This window comes from Chrysemys picta, unplaced genomic scaffold (genome assembly GCF_011386835.1).
Source record: "Chrysemys picta bellii isolate R12L10 unplaced genomic scaffold, ASM1138683v2 scaf2, whole genome shotgun sequence".
Classification (NCBI taxonomy): Eukaryota; Metazoa; Chordata; order Testudines; family Emydidae; genus Chrysemys; species Chrysemys picta.
This window is the reverse complement of record NW_027052709.1, coordinates 1007177-1020686: the sequence shown is the minus strand read 5'-3', so window position 1 is coordinate 1020686 and position 13510 is coordinate 1007177. Positions and strand designations below refer to the sequence as shown.

Sequence of the window (13510 nt, the reverse complement as noted above, 5' to 3'; positions counted from 1 at the left end):
AAGCAGGGCAGCCATTTGGAATGCAGCATAACAGGCTGCCCCTGGGCAAGTCCAAACTACAGTGGTCACATACCAATATTCCAAAACAGACTTAATGATTTAATAGTTAAATCCCGCTTTGTCAGTTCCACTGTACTTCAATTTTAAATTGCAATTGACTATAAAGGAAAAATGAGAAAGGTAAGCATTGTAAAGGGAACCAATAGGAAATCACTGCATACAAGAACCGTCTGCCATAAAAATGTGCGTACCTATAGGTGCCACACCCCTTGGCTTGAAGTGGTTTCCATCATATACAGGGTTTATAGTTTGGTTCAATGTCTCTCAGCATCCCCACTATACACATTATTCCAGAACCCCTGTGTGCACATACTTACTTCCTTGCCTTGCATGCACGCAGAAAGTCAAAAAGTAAAATAACAAACAAAACATGTCAACAACAACAAAATCAAAGTCTCAGTTCTAGCCAGTAAGTTTCAAAACATGTACAGAGGAGCTGTTCCTGACGTGTGCATCATGCCTGCTGCTAGCTGAGTTAACAGGCTCACCTCTAGCTCCTTGCACCTCTTAGCTGTTCAAAAGGGGAGGGCAGTCCCTCTGCCTGTATTCCACATACCTTCTTAGACTTCTTTGAGATATATTGTGCAAAATGCAAGAGGCAAATGATGTAGAAAACATTGGTCACTAGAGGCTTGTCTTTACTGCAGCGTTAACTTGAGTTATAACTCTAGCGTAGAGTTGCCAAGCGTCCGGTTTTCGACTGGAATGTCCAGTTAAAAAGGGACCCTGGCAGTTCCGGTCAGCAAAGTCTGGTTGGCTGCAGCGGCTGGCTCTATCCCTCCAGCACCTAGGTGCAGGGGTGGCCGGGGGGCTCTGCGCGCTGCCCCTGCCCGTGGCACAGGTGCCACCCCGAGCACCGGCTCCGCAGCTCCCATTGGCCAGGAACCGTGGCCAATGGGAGCTGTTGGGGTGGCACCTACAGACGAGGGCAGCATGTAGAGCCCCCTGGCCCTGGCTGCCCCTATGCCTAGGAGCCGGAGGGACATGCCGGCCATTTCCGGGAGATGCCTGAGGTAAACGCCCCCCGTAGCCCACACCCTGAACCTCCTCCTGCATCCCAACCCCCTGCCCCAGCCCTGATCCCCCTCCCACCCCCAAACTCACTCTTGGAGCCCACATCTCACACCCCCTCCTGTGCCCCAACCCCTTGCCCCAGCTCAGAACCCCCTCTTACCCACAAACTCCCTCCTGGACCCTGCATCCCATGCCCCCACCCGCACTCCACCCCTGTGCCCCAGTCCTGAGCCCCCTCCTGCACTCTGAACCCCTCAGCCCCAGCCCGGAGCCCCCTCCAAACCCCTCATCCCTGGTCCCATCCCAGAGCCCACACCCCCAGCCAGAGTCCTCACCCCCCTGCACCTCAACCCCCTGTCCCAGCCCAGAGACTCCTCCCGCACCCTGAGACCCTAATTTCTGGCCCCATCCCGGAGCCCTCACCCCCAGCCAGAGCCCTCACCCCCTCCCATACTTCAAACCCCTCGACCCCAACCCACAGCCCAGAGCCCCCTCCTGCACCCAAAACCCCTCATCTCCAGCCCCACTCCAGATCCCGCACCCCCAGTCAGAGCCCTCACCCCATCCCACACCCCAACCCCCTGCCCCAGCCCAGTGAAAATGAGCAAGTGAGTAAGGGTGGGGGAGAGCAAGTGACGGAGGGAGGGGGATGGAGTGCACAGAGCGCAGGGTGTTGGAGAAGGGATGGGGCAGGGGTGGGACAAGGGTGTTCGGTTTTCTGCAATCAAAAAGTTGGCATCCCTACTATAGTGTCACCCCTAACTAAAGTCCTGTCCACACACAAACTCCTAACTTGAGTGTGGTGATGCTTTTAAGTCTAGTTGGCTGGCCTATCAAGGGAGTATAGATGAATCCTTGAGTTAGTGCAATTAGTTAGTTGCTAATGCACCCCCAATAGTGTAGACGCAGGCTAGCTCCACTCAAGTCCTCCAATGCCTTGCCTTGTCCCCCTGTGCTCAGAAAGGACAGGCAAGTTCTCCCACAATTGACTGGGAAAGAATTCATGCAAAGAACCATGAGATATGGCCCCAGAAGTCTTAGTGCCAGGCATGATGGAGTGCAGCAGCAGTGTGGACATAGCAGCTCAAATGTTATTTCAGTGTGGCCACTATCGCTCAATCTGCAGTAATTGGACAGCCAGATTTTCAGATGATCTCAGCTCCCAGTCCAAAATAAGTGGCCAGATTTTCAAAAGGAGTCATTACATTGGGTGCTGAGTTCTCTTGAAAATCTGGGCATAAGTGTGACAAGAGGAGCTGCTGAGTTCTGATCACTCTTGAAAACTTTGCATAGTTGTGGATGCTGAGTACTTAAAAAACTGACCCCAGAAAAGCTCAGTGCTACCAGGTGCTGAGTACTCTAGCCTCAATCCAGCAAGGGACTAGAGCATATATCCATCCACTGACTTCAATGGGACCACTTGCATACTTAGAGTTAAGCATATGCTTTAGAGTTTTAGAGCATATGCTAGTTCAGGACCAGAGTGCAAAGCACCTTGCAGGATTGAGCCCAGCATAACTCCGTTTGCATGGCTTCTTTCAACAAACCAGACACAAACTCGGGATAGGCCACAAACAGCAAAAGCTTATGGAAAACTGACATGGACCGCACTTGAAATGAGCCATCAGCAGCTCACAAACACAATTAAAAACTAAAGCAGGTGGGGAAGGACTGAGGGTGGTTAGCTTCCCTGAAAGGAACACACGCCATTACTCTCATACTGTGGTGACCACCTTAAACTGATTTACTGTAGGAGGATCCAGGTTATGAGGCTATAGCTTGCAGAGAGCCTTTGCCTGATGCTATGAAACACCATCCCAGAATTAGAGTGGTGACTGTAGCAGCCACTAATATTGCAAGTAACTCTTTAAATAATGAGCCAATTAACATGAATTAAGTGGAATTTTTATAGAAACTGTCATCACACCCACATTAATAACAAATGAGTGCATTATAATTAATAATATTAGAGTAACTACCAAAGAAATTAATGATTAGGCCATTATATCTATGTAACCAGGTTGCCATTAATTCTCACATTTGAATGAGGCAGATCATACAGTGGCAATAGAAAAGAACAAGGAACCGCCTTGCCCGTATTACCCTCCTTCCTTAGCTCATACCAAAGGCATACACCCAAATTCCTACTAATAAGCATCTTGCTTACCACTGAATTTTCTTTCCCTTATTAAGTGTAAAACTGAATATACTGCTCTTATCACAATTATACTCTACTAGAAGGTTGATTACAAAAACTGCATTTGTTACATACTGCCAGAAGAGACATACATATGGTCATAGGTGGTGTTTTAGAGCCCCAGTTCTAAAAACAACTTAACTTCAGACACAAGTAGTCCCATTGAAATCAATGGGGCAGATCAGACATGACGTTAAGCTTGTGCAAATCTTTGCAGGATTAGGGCCTTGTGAAAAGCAAAAAGGCAAATTGACCTCATCCCACACTCTGTCAGTATAGTGTCTGCAATCTTTAAATGGGCACAAGCAATATGTTTTTGATAGGAATGTATCCTAATTACCAGTTATAGTATTTTACATACATCAAAAAACTGTAAGCATTGCTATAACTTCAAGAAGTTGAAAAGCTGCATATTTATGGATAAGGGATCAAAAATTAAGATGAAAACATTTATCACTGTTGCAAAATCTCCCAATTTTATTGTGAGTCTCACCTGTTTTTCTTAAAGCCCCAGCTTCTGGAATCAGGTGAACACATGGGAATCTTTTTTTAGGAAAAAAAAAGGCTGAAAGCTTCTAGCTTCCTGGTTTTAGAGAAAAGCTGTAAAGCTTCAAACTGGAAGGAAAATAAAACCCAACTCTTTTTAATCTCGTTATTTTTGCATTACAAAGAACAAGTACCATGAAAGTTTCCACTTCCCAGCCTAACCAGTATGAAGTCTTGAGATAAGAGCTGAAAATCAGCTCTGGAATCCCTTGACTCCATGGCTTGCTGCATTGCAGGAGGGAGGGAGAGGGGAATAAAAAACAGGAGAATATTTCCTCAAAACTACAAAGGGTCGAATTTCAACTAGTTGCAACTTTGGAAGTATATTGGAGGCTGGTCTTTTAAAAAAGGCAATTCCAGGCCCCGTGGCCCCATTCTGCGTTTACTTTGGAACAAGGGAATTCTGGGAGGTGTCATTCCCAGAGGGACCCTGGGAATTACAGGCTGCTGCAGGGCATGCTGAGGAGTGCCAGAAAGGCCTCAGTCTTATCTCAGCAGGGAGAAGTGGGGCGTGCTTTGAGTCCCTCTGCAGAGGAAGGAGGGGCTAGATCTGGAGTGGCTCTGGAAGAAGACTGTAAAGTGCTAAGGAAGAGGAGGGGACCCTGGCAGGGCTATGTTGCAGTAAGTTAATACTGTGAGCCCTGCAATGTGGGATGAAGATGTAAGAGCTATAGTGAAAGCAAGAGAGAGACTGTCTGGCTTGAGATGAGAGAAGTGCTGTGAGCCTGAAGTCCAGGCATGTACTCACCCCCTTCTTTAGGAGTCTGAGATCCAGGTAGCCCCAGAGAGGCTGGTGGCCCAAGGAGAGCAAAGGACTGTTCTGTTTCATTGCTCATCACCCCCGAGAAGGGGAGGACACTATGCTTAGGGTAGAGAGCTAAGCTACATCAAATTACTCAAGACCAAGGTAGGACCACTGAACCACAGCTGCATCCTGATGTGAGAAAGGCAGAATACCTGACGAGAACCATTGCAATGAAATTATTTGTAAATCGAGGAGAATAATTCTTCTTCACTCTATGAGTAACCACAAAACTGAATCTTTTCTGTTCTAAAATGAATGGGTGTGTGAGAACTGAGCTGATGAATGAACCTTGGTTACAACAAAAAGAACAGGAGTACTTGTGGCACCTTAGAGACTAACAAATTTATCTGAGCATAAGCCCACGAAAGCTTATGCTCAAATAAATTTGTTAGTCTCTAAGGTGCCACAAGTACTCTTGTTCTTTTTGCAGATACAGACTAACACGGCTGCTACTCTGAAACTTGGTTACAACATGAACTATGGAGGGAAAATGCCCTCCTTCACACACCCCACTCATGCAGCATCATTGCTCCAAAGTCATATAAATAGAACGATGCTATTGACGATGACTAGTCTGCTCTGGGTATGCTCTTGGACTGAAATTATGGGCCAGACCAAGATACCCTTACATATACCTCTACACCATGAACATTAAGTCAATGTGGCTGCTTCTGAGTAGAGTATTACTCCATATACATAAGGGTAACTCAGTCTGGCCCTACAGCAAGAGTTCTCCCATTTAAACAAGGGAAACTGCACTCCCATTCATTCTCACTTTCAGCTCTCAGGGTATGTCTACACTACGAAATTAGTTCGAATTTATAGAAGCCGGTTTTATTGAAATCGGTTGTATACAGCCGATTGTGTATGTCCACACATAAAATGCTCTAGGTGCTCTAGTCGGCAGACCGCGTCCACAGTACGAGGCTAGCGTCGACTTCCGGAGCATTGCACTATGGGTAGCTATCCCACAGCTATCCCACAGTTCCCGCAGTCTCCGCCACCCCTTGGAATTCTGGGTTGAGATCCCAATGCCCGGATGATGCAAAACAGTGTCGCGGGCGGTTCTGGGTACATGTCGTCAGGCCCCTCCCTCCCCCGTCACAGCAACGGCAGACAATAGATTCGCGCCTTTTTATCTGGGTTACCTGGGTTACCTGTGCAGACAACATGGAGCCCGCTCAGCACAGCTGAGCTCACCGTCACCATATGTCCTCTTGGTGCCGGCAGACGTGGGACTGCATTGCTACACAGCAGCAGCTGCTAACTGCCTTTTGGCGGTAGACGGTGCAGTAGACTGGTAGCCTTCATCGGCGATCTGGGTGCTGGCAGCAGTGGGGCTTGCCTTTTGGCAGTAAATGGTGTATTATGACTGTTAGCCGGTCTATTACAAGTCGGGTCATCGCACGTTAGCAGAGTCTTCCCCGAGCAGCCGATTGTGCAATAGGCCTGAAGACCATCGTCATACACCGCCCCCGTATTTGCTGCCAAGCACCCAGAAAGATGCCGAGGGCTATCAGTCACGCTGCACCGTCGTCTTAAGATGTAAAAAAATAGATTTTCTCTGTATTCATTTGCTTCCCCCTCCCTCCGTCAAATCAACGGCCTGCTAAACCCAGGGTTTTCAGTTTAATCTTTGGGGGGGACCAGTCTGTGACAGTTGTTTGTGTCTCTCCCTGATGCACAGCCACCGTTCTTTATTTTAATTCCCTGTGCCTGTACGCCATGTCGTCACTCGGCCCCCCTCCCTCCTTCCCCTAGGCCGTCAGATACTACGTTTGCGCCACAGCTCGAGCCGAGAAGCGGTTCGCGCCTTTTCTTTGAATTCTGGGTTGAGATCCCAATGCCCGGATGATGCAAAACAGTGTCGTGGGCGGTTCTGGGTACATGTCGTCAGGCCCCTCCCCCCTCGTCACAGCAACGGCAGACAATAGATTCGCGCCTATTTACCTGGGTTACCTGTGCAGACAACATACCACGGCAAGCATGGAGCCCGCTCAGCTCAGCTGAGCTCACCGTCACCATATGTCCTCTGGGTGCCGGCAGACGTGGGACTGCATTGCTACACAGCAGCAGCTGCTAACTGCCTTTTGGCGGTAGACAGTGTAGCATGAGTGATAGCCGTGGGGCTGGCAGCCGTAGTGCTGCATTGCACCAGCCCCTTCCAGGCGATGGTATATTATGACTGGTACCCATCGTCGTCATACTGGTATGGCTGTCAATCATGGCCACCTGGGCAGACATGCTACTGTTTTGATGATGACGGTTACCAGTCATAATATACTATTTTCTGCCAATTGCCCAGTATTGTCTGCTAAGCACCCAGAAGAGGCCGAGGGCGATGCTGGGTGCTGGCGGACGTGGGGCTGGCAGACGTGGGGCTGCATTGCTACACAGCAGCAGCCCCTTGCCTTTTGGCAGATGATGGTATTTTATGATTGGTAACCATCATCGTCGTATTGGTATGGCTGTCACTCATGCTGCAGCGTCGGCTGCCACCTTAAGATGTAAAAAATAGATTTGTTCTGTGTTCATTTGCTTCCCCTTCCTCCGTGAAATCAACGGCCTGCTAAGCCCAGGGTTTCCAGTTTAATCTTTGGGGGCACCATTCTGTGTGACAGTTGTTTGTGTTTCTCCCTGTTCCTGTACCTGTACGCCATGTCGTCACTCGGCCCTCCCTCCCTCCCTCCCGCCCTCCTTCTCCTGGTCCATCAGATACTACTTTCGCGCCTTTTTTCTGACCAGGCGCCATAGCTAGCACTGGGATCATGGAGCCCGCTCAGATCACCGCGGCAATTATGAGCACTATGAACACCACGCGCATTGTCCTGGAGTATATGCAGAGCCAGAACATGCCAAGGCGAAACCCGGACCAGGCGAGGAGGCGATTGCAGCGCGGCGACGAGAGTGATGAGAAATTGACATGGCCATAGACCTCTCACAAGGCACAGGCCCCAGCAATGTGGAAATCATGGTGTTACTGGGGCAGGTTGATACCGTGGAACGCCGATTCTGGGCCCGGGAAACAAGCACAGACTGGTGGGACCGCATCGTGCTGCAGGTATGGGACGATTCCCAGTGGCTGCGAAACTTTCGCATGCGTAAGGGCACTTTCATGAACTTTGTGACTTGCTTTCCCCTGCCCTGAAACGCCAGAATACCAAGATGAGAGCAGCCCTCACAGTTGAGAAGCGTGTGGCGATAGCCCTGTGGAAGCTTGCAACGCCAGACAGCTACCGGTCAGTCGGGAATCAATTTGGAGTGGGCAAATCTACTGTGGGGGCTGCTGTGATCCAATTTGCCAGGGCAATGAAAGACCTGGTGATAGCAAGGGTAGTGACTCTGGGCAACGTGCAGTCAATAGTGGATGGTTTTGCTGAAATGGGATTCCCAAACTGTGGCGGGGCCATAGACGGAACCCATATCCCTATCTTGTCACCGGAGCACCAAGCCACCGACTACGTAAACCGCAAGGGGTACTTTTCAATGCTGCTGCAAGCCCTGGTGGATCACAAGGGACGTTTCACCAACATCAACGTGGGATGGCCGGGAAAGGTACATGATGCTCGCGTCTTCAGGAACTCTGCTCTGTTTCGAAAGCTGGAGGAAGGGACTTTCTTCCCGGACCAGAAAGTGACCATTGGGGATGTTGAAATGCCTATCGTGATCCTTGGGGACCCAGCCTACCCCTTAATGCCATGGCTCATGAAGCCGTACACAGGCAGCCTGGACAGGAGTCAGGACCTGTTCAACTACAGGCTGAGCAAGTGCCGAATGGTGGTGGAATGTGCATTTGGACGTTTAAAAGCGCGCTGGCGCAGTTTACTGACTCGCTCAGACCTCAGCGAAAAGAATATCCCCATTGTTATTGCTGCTTGCTGTGCGCTCCACAATATCTGTGAGAGTAAGGGGGAGACCTTTATGGCGGGGTGGGAGGTTGAGGCAACTCGCCTGGCCGCTGATTACGCGCAGCCAGACACCAGGGCGGTTAGAGGAGCACAGCAGGGCGCGGTGCGCATCAGAGAAGCTTTGAAAACGAGTTTTGTGACTGGCCAGGCTACTGTGTGAAACTTCTGTTTGTTTCTCCTTGATGAACCCTCCAACCCCCCCCCCCCCCGACCCGGTTCACTCTACTTCCCTGTAAACCAACCACCCCACCCCACCCTCCCCTCCCCTCCCGCTTGCAGAGGCAATAAAGTCATTGTTTTTTCACATTCATGCATTCTTTATTAGTTCCTTACAGAGGTAGGGGGATAATTGCCAAGGTAGCTGGGATGGGTGGGGGAGGAGGGATGGAAAAGGACATACTGCATTTTAAAACTTTAACTCTTATTGAAGCCCAGCCTTCTGATGCTTGGGCGATCATCTGGGGTGGAGTGACTGGGTGGACGGAGGCCCCCCCACCGTGTTCTTGGGCGTCTGGGTGAGGAGGCTATGGAACTTGGGGAGGAGGGCTGTTGGTTACACAGGGGCTGTAGCGGCGGTCTCTGCTCCTGCTGCCTTTCCTGCAACTCAACCATACGCTCGAGCATATCACTTTGATGCTCCAGCAGACGGAGCATTGCCTCTTGCCGTCTGTCTGCAAGCTGACGCCACCTATCGTCTTCAGCCCGCCACCTCTCCTCTCGTTCATGTTGGGCTTTTCTCATCTCCGACATTGACTGCCTCCACGCATTCTGCTGTGCTCTATCAGCGTGGGAGGACATCTGCAGCTCCGTGAACATCTCGTCCCTCGTCTTACGTTTTCTCTTTCTAATGTTCACGAGCCTCTGCGAAGGAGAAACATTTGCAGCTGGTGGAGGAGAAGGGAGAGGTGGTTAAAAAAGACACATTTTTGGGAACAATGGGTACACTCTTTCATTACAAGGTCGCATATTTCGGCTTGCAGGCAGCCATCGTAGGCCACAGTGTTTTGGCTATTTTAACCTTCTTAGCATGCGGGAAAGGTTGCAAACAGCAGTGCATTTCCCATAGCAAGGATGAATTGGGTTGTCCATTTAAAATGGGGTTTCAATGTAAAAGGAGGGGGCTGCGGTTTCCTGGTTAACATGCGGCACAAACACAAGTAAAGCCCCCCCCACACACACACACACGATTCTCTGGGATGATCACTTCACCCCTCCCCCCCACCGCGTGGTTAACAGCGGGGAACATTTCTGGTCAGAAAAGCAGGAACGGGCGCCTCTGAATGTCCCCCTTAATAAAATCACCCCATTTCAACCAGGAGAGCTTTCTGGAGATGTCCCTGGAGGATTTCCGCTCCATCCCCATACACGTTAACAGACTTGCTTGCTTTTTTTTTGTAATGTTTACAAATATTTACAAAGTTACACTCACCAGAGGTCTCCTGTGTGCCCTGAGGGTCTTGGGTGAGTTCGGGGGTTACTGGTTCCAGGTCCAGGGTCACAAACATATCCTGGCTGTTGGGGAAAACGGTTTCTCCGCTTCCTTGCTGCTGTGAGCTACCTACAGTACCTCCATCGTCATCTTCCTCGTTCCCCGAACCGTCTTCCCTGTGTGTTTCTCCAGTGAGAGAGTCATAGCACACGGTTGGGGTAGTGGTGGCTGCACCCCCTAGGATCGCATGCAGCTCCGCGTAGTAGCGGCAAGTTTGCGGCTCTGCTCCGGACCTTCCGTTTGCTTCTCTGGCTTTGTGGTAGGCTTGCCGTAGCTCCTTAATTTTCACGCGGCACTGCTGTGTGTCCCTGTTATGGCCTCGGTCCTTCATGGCCTTGGAGATCTTTTCTAATACTTTTCCATTTCTTTTACTGCTACGGAGTTCAGCTATCACTGCTTCATCTCCCCATATGGCGAGCAGATCTCGTACCTCCCGTTCGGTCCATGCTGGAGCTCTTTTGCGATCCTGGGAGGACTCCATGACGGTTACCTGTGCTGATGAGCTCTGCGTGGTCACCTGTGCTCTCCACGCTGGGCAAACAGGAAATGAAATTCAAACCTTCGCGGGTCTTTTCCTGTCTACCTGGTCAGTGCATCTGAGTTGAGAGCGCTGTCCAGAGCGGTCACAATGAAGCACTGTGGGATAGCTCCCGGAGGCCAATAACATCGAATTCCGTCCACACTACCCCAATTCCGACCCGCAAAGGCCGGTTTTATCGCTAATCCCCTCGTCGGAGGTGGTGTAAAGAAACCGGTTTAAAGGGCCCTTTAAGTCGAAAGAAAGGGCCTCGTTGTGTGGACGTGTCCAGGCTTAATTCGGTTTAACGCTGCTAAAGTCGACCTAAACCCGTAGTGTAGACCAGGCCTCAATGTATCTGCTCCATTAGTTTAGTTGGTAGTAAAGCTGTGCAGCAGTGGAAGGCTGAAACCCATTTGTACTGGATATATTTGGATAATAGTTGTGTTTGGAGGGCAAGAGGATGACCAAGTATTCAGACTGGTATCTGGTTATTGGCTTGAATCTCTATGTGTAGTGCTGATAGATGAAAAGAAGCAGGGGACCTTTCAGATACTGGTCTATGGAATGCTCCTGTGGTGGCTCTAACTATTCCTTCTAAATTTGTAATGGCAAAAACAGAAAAAAAAATTGCATAAACAATTCCTAAATTCACAATCATCCCAATGAATAACAAATGGCTACATGATGCTAGGCTAGGGACAAAATTACTGAAAATTATAGACTACATTTTTGCTTCAAAATTCCACTCTTTAAAACAGAAATCAGAATAAGCCAGAGAAACTTAACATTATGAGAAGGGGTTGCATTTCAGTCTGACCCACATTGTGTTGCAAATCAGATGGCAAACCAATACCTGTTTTAATCATGAAACACGGTTATCTGTCTATTTATATCTTAGGTAATTATGTCCCCATAACCAGAGTATCTGAGCACTTCACAAAGATTAATATATTTTCACAACACTCCACGAGATAGGGAAGTACTATTACTCCTATTTTCGTAAGCCACAGACTAAGTTGCCCAGGAAGTCTGTGGAGGAGAAGGGAAGTGAGCTCAGGTCTCCCTAAATTGTAGGCTAGGCCCCTAACCCTGGGATTGTTAGTCAGAATCTGTTATCCCTATGAGAGACACTAGCCACGTATCACACCCGTTATTGTTCTGTCTTCCATTTTAGAAGAGTACACTGAAACACAGTGGCTTGCCAAAGGGCACACAAAGAATCAGTGGCAGAGATGAGAATAAAAACGTTATCAGAAAACATACACATCTCTAAGCCTCACCTTATTCATCATCTATAAAATGGAAATAAATAAACTACATCAGATGTTTACCCACCTCATATGGGTGGTGAGGCTTACTTGATTGTAAAAATGCTTCAAGATGAAAGGTACTATATAGAACTGCAATTCTGTGAAAAAATGTGTTTGCTCCTACAGTGAGGGAAAAGCACTTAAAGAAATTACGGAAACAAAATCCATCTAACATCATAAACCACACCCCTCCTATGACTCTTCTATAGCTGAATGCACACTGCTGGGTGAGAGATGTTCATTGGGTGAATACTCCTAGTGAGAGATGTTTCATGAGAGATATAGATAAGCTAGAGCAGCCCGAGATTGTTCAAACTGATGCAGGGGGCCACACCAGCCCTCAGGTCCAGAGTGAAGTGGGGACTCTCTTTCCTCCCGTCGGCTGCTCCTCCTAAGAGGCATGGCACACAATCCAGCTCAAGGTGGCTCCTACTTCCAAGAACATTCTGAATTAAAGCTCCTCCAGGATCTTTCATCCTTCACTCCCCTCTTTCATGGGCAGTGCTGCACAGAGGACACTTGGGATCTCTCTCTGCCCTAAGACTCTCTAATGAAAGCCCAATACGCACTGTGTATGTGCTTAGTGGAGAGCAGTTACAGGCTCAAACAATCTCCATCACTTTTGAAAATCTATTTATATTCTGTCTGCTTCAAAATCATTTAACAACCACACCAAACACAGCAATAATGAACATCTGGCCATGTGGCAGCTGTTGGAGATGATGTACAAAAACAAAAACACGACAGCTTGTTTTTCATAAGGCAGATTCGATCAGCACAGCCGAGAGCAGGAAATGGAAGCTGAAAATGTGTGTATATTACACTAGCAAAGCCGCGAGTCTTTATCCTGCAATGGGAAAGGCCTTTGGGGGAGGCTGTAGGTCCAGCAGCCATTGGGAGAATGCTTGTCATCATGATGGGCTTCCTAGATGTCCTTCAAGGATGGGGCTGGAGAGAGCAGGTCAGGATCTGGTATGAAGGCATGATGCCTCTGCATGGTACTTGTTACACTAAAGCAATTTAAACGCTAAGGTTACTGAGTTAAGGGCTCAAGCTAGGAAATGCCAGTATTAAAGGTGTCCCCTTGTGCATTCTATTCAAGATTTTGTTTCAGCCACATAGTTCAATGTGTAACCCCATGCCTTATTTAGCACACATCATTCAGAGCCTGCTGTGAATACAGAATTTTCTTATTGACTATTCTATGGTGCTCATCAGTGTAGTATCTGAGTCCTGAACACTCATTAATTGTTATATTTACAACACCCCTGTGATGCAAGATATTATTATTATGATTATCCCCATTTTACAGATAGGATCCATACAGAGAGTCCAAGGTCACACAGGAAGCACATAGTGGAGTCGGGAACTGAAACTGAGTCTCTGACACTCCAGGCTAAAGCCCTAATCACTGGACCATCCTTCCATTCATGTGGCTGGGACTGCATCCTCTACATAGATCACAGTGGATCTATTGATTTTAGAGGTAGAGCACTGCTTCTGGCTGGGTAAAATCCTCCCCTCACCCCTTGCAGAATATAAAGGGAAACACCATAAGGGAAACCTTATCTTCTTGTCCTCTGTGTGAAGGGCATATGGGACAATATGGTCCCAAATGAGTAATCCACCAGTACCAGATCTTCAGTGCTACCAAAAATTTA

General features: G+C 48.5%; 1 protein-coding gene across 1 annotated transcript; it reads right to left on the bottom strand.

Moving 5' to 3' along the window:
• Positions 1 to 8826: 8826 nt before the first annotated feature.
• LOC135977521 (uncharacterized) lies at positions 8827 to 10887 on the bottom strand. The gene is made up of 2 exons (XM_065578791.1): positions 9960 to 10887; positions 8827 to 9414 (listed from the first exon to the last, which is right to left on the bottom strand). Exons 1-2 carry the CDS (start codon positions 10498 to 10500, stop codon positions 8945 to 8947), a joined length of 1011 nt encoding a protein of 336 aa, XP_065434863.1. The 5' UTR covers positions 10501 to 10887; the 3' UTR covers positions 8827 to 8944.
• Positions 10888 to 13510: the final 2623 nt, after the last annotated feature.

Excerpts from the sequence above, each read along its gene's own strand:
- LOC135977521 (XM_065578791.1), bottom strand. The coding sequence starts at position 10,500 with ATGGAGTCCTCCCAGGATCGCAAAAGAGCTCCAGCATGGACCGAACGG. Across the intron at positions 9,415-9,959 it reads GGGCACACAGGAGACCTCTG|CTGCAAATGTTTCTCCTTCG; the intron begins GTGAGTGTAACT and ends CTCCTCCACCAG.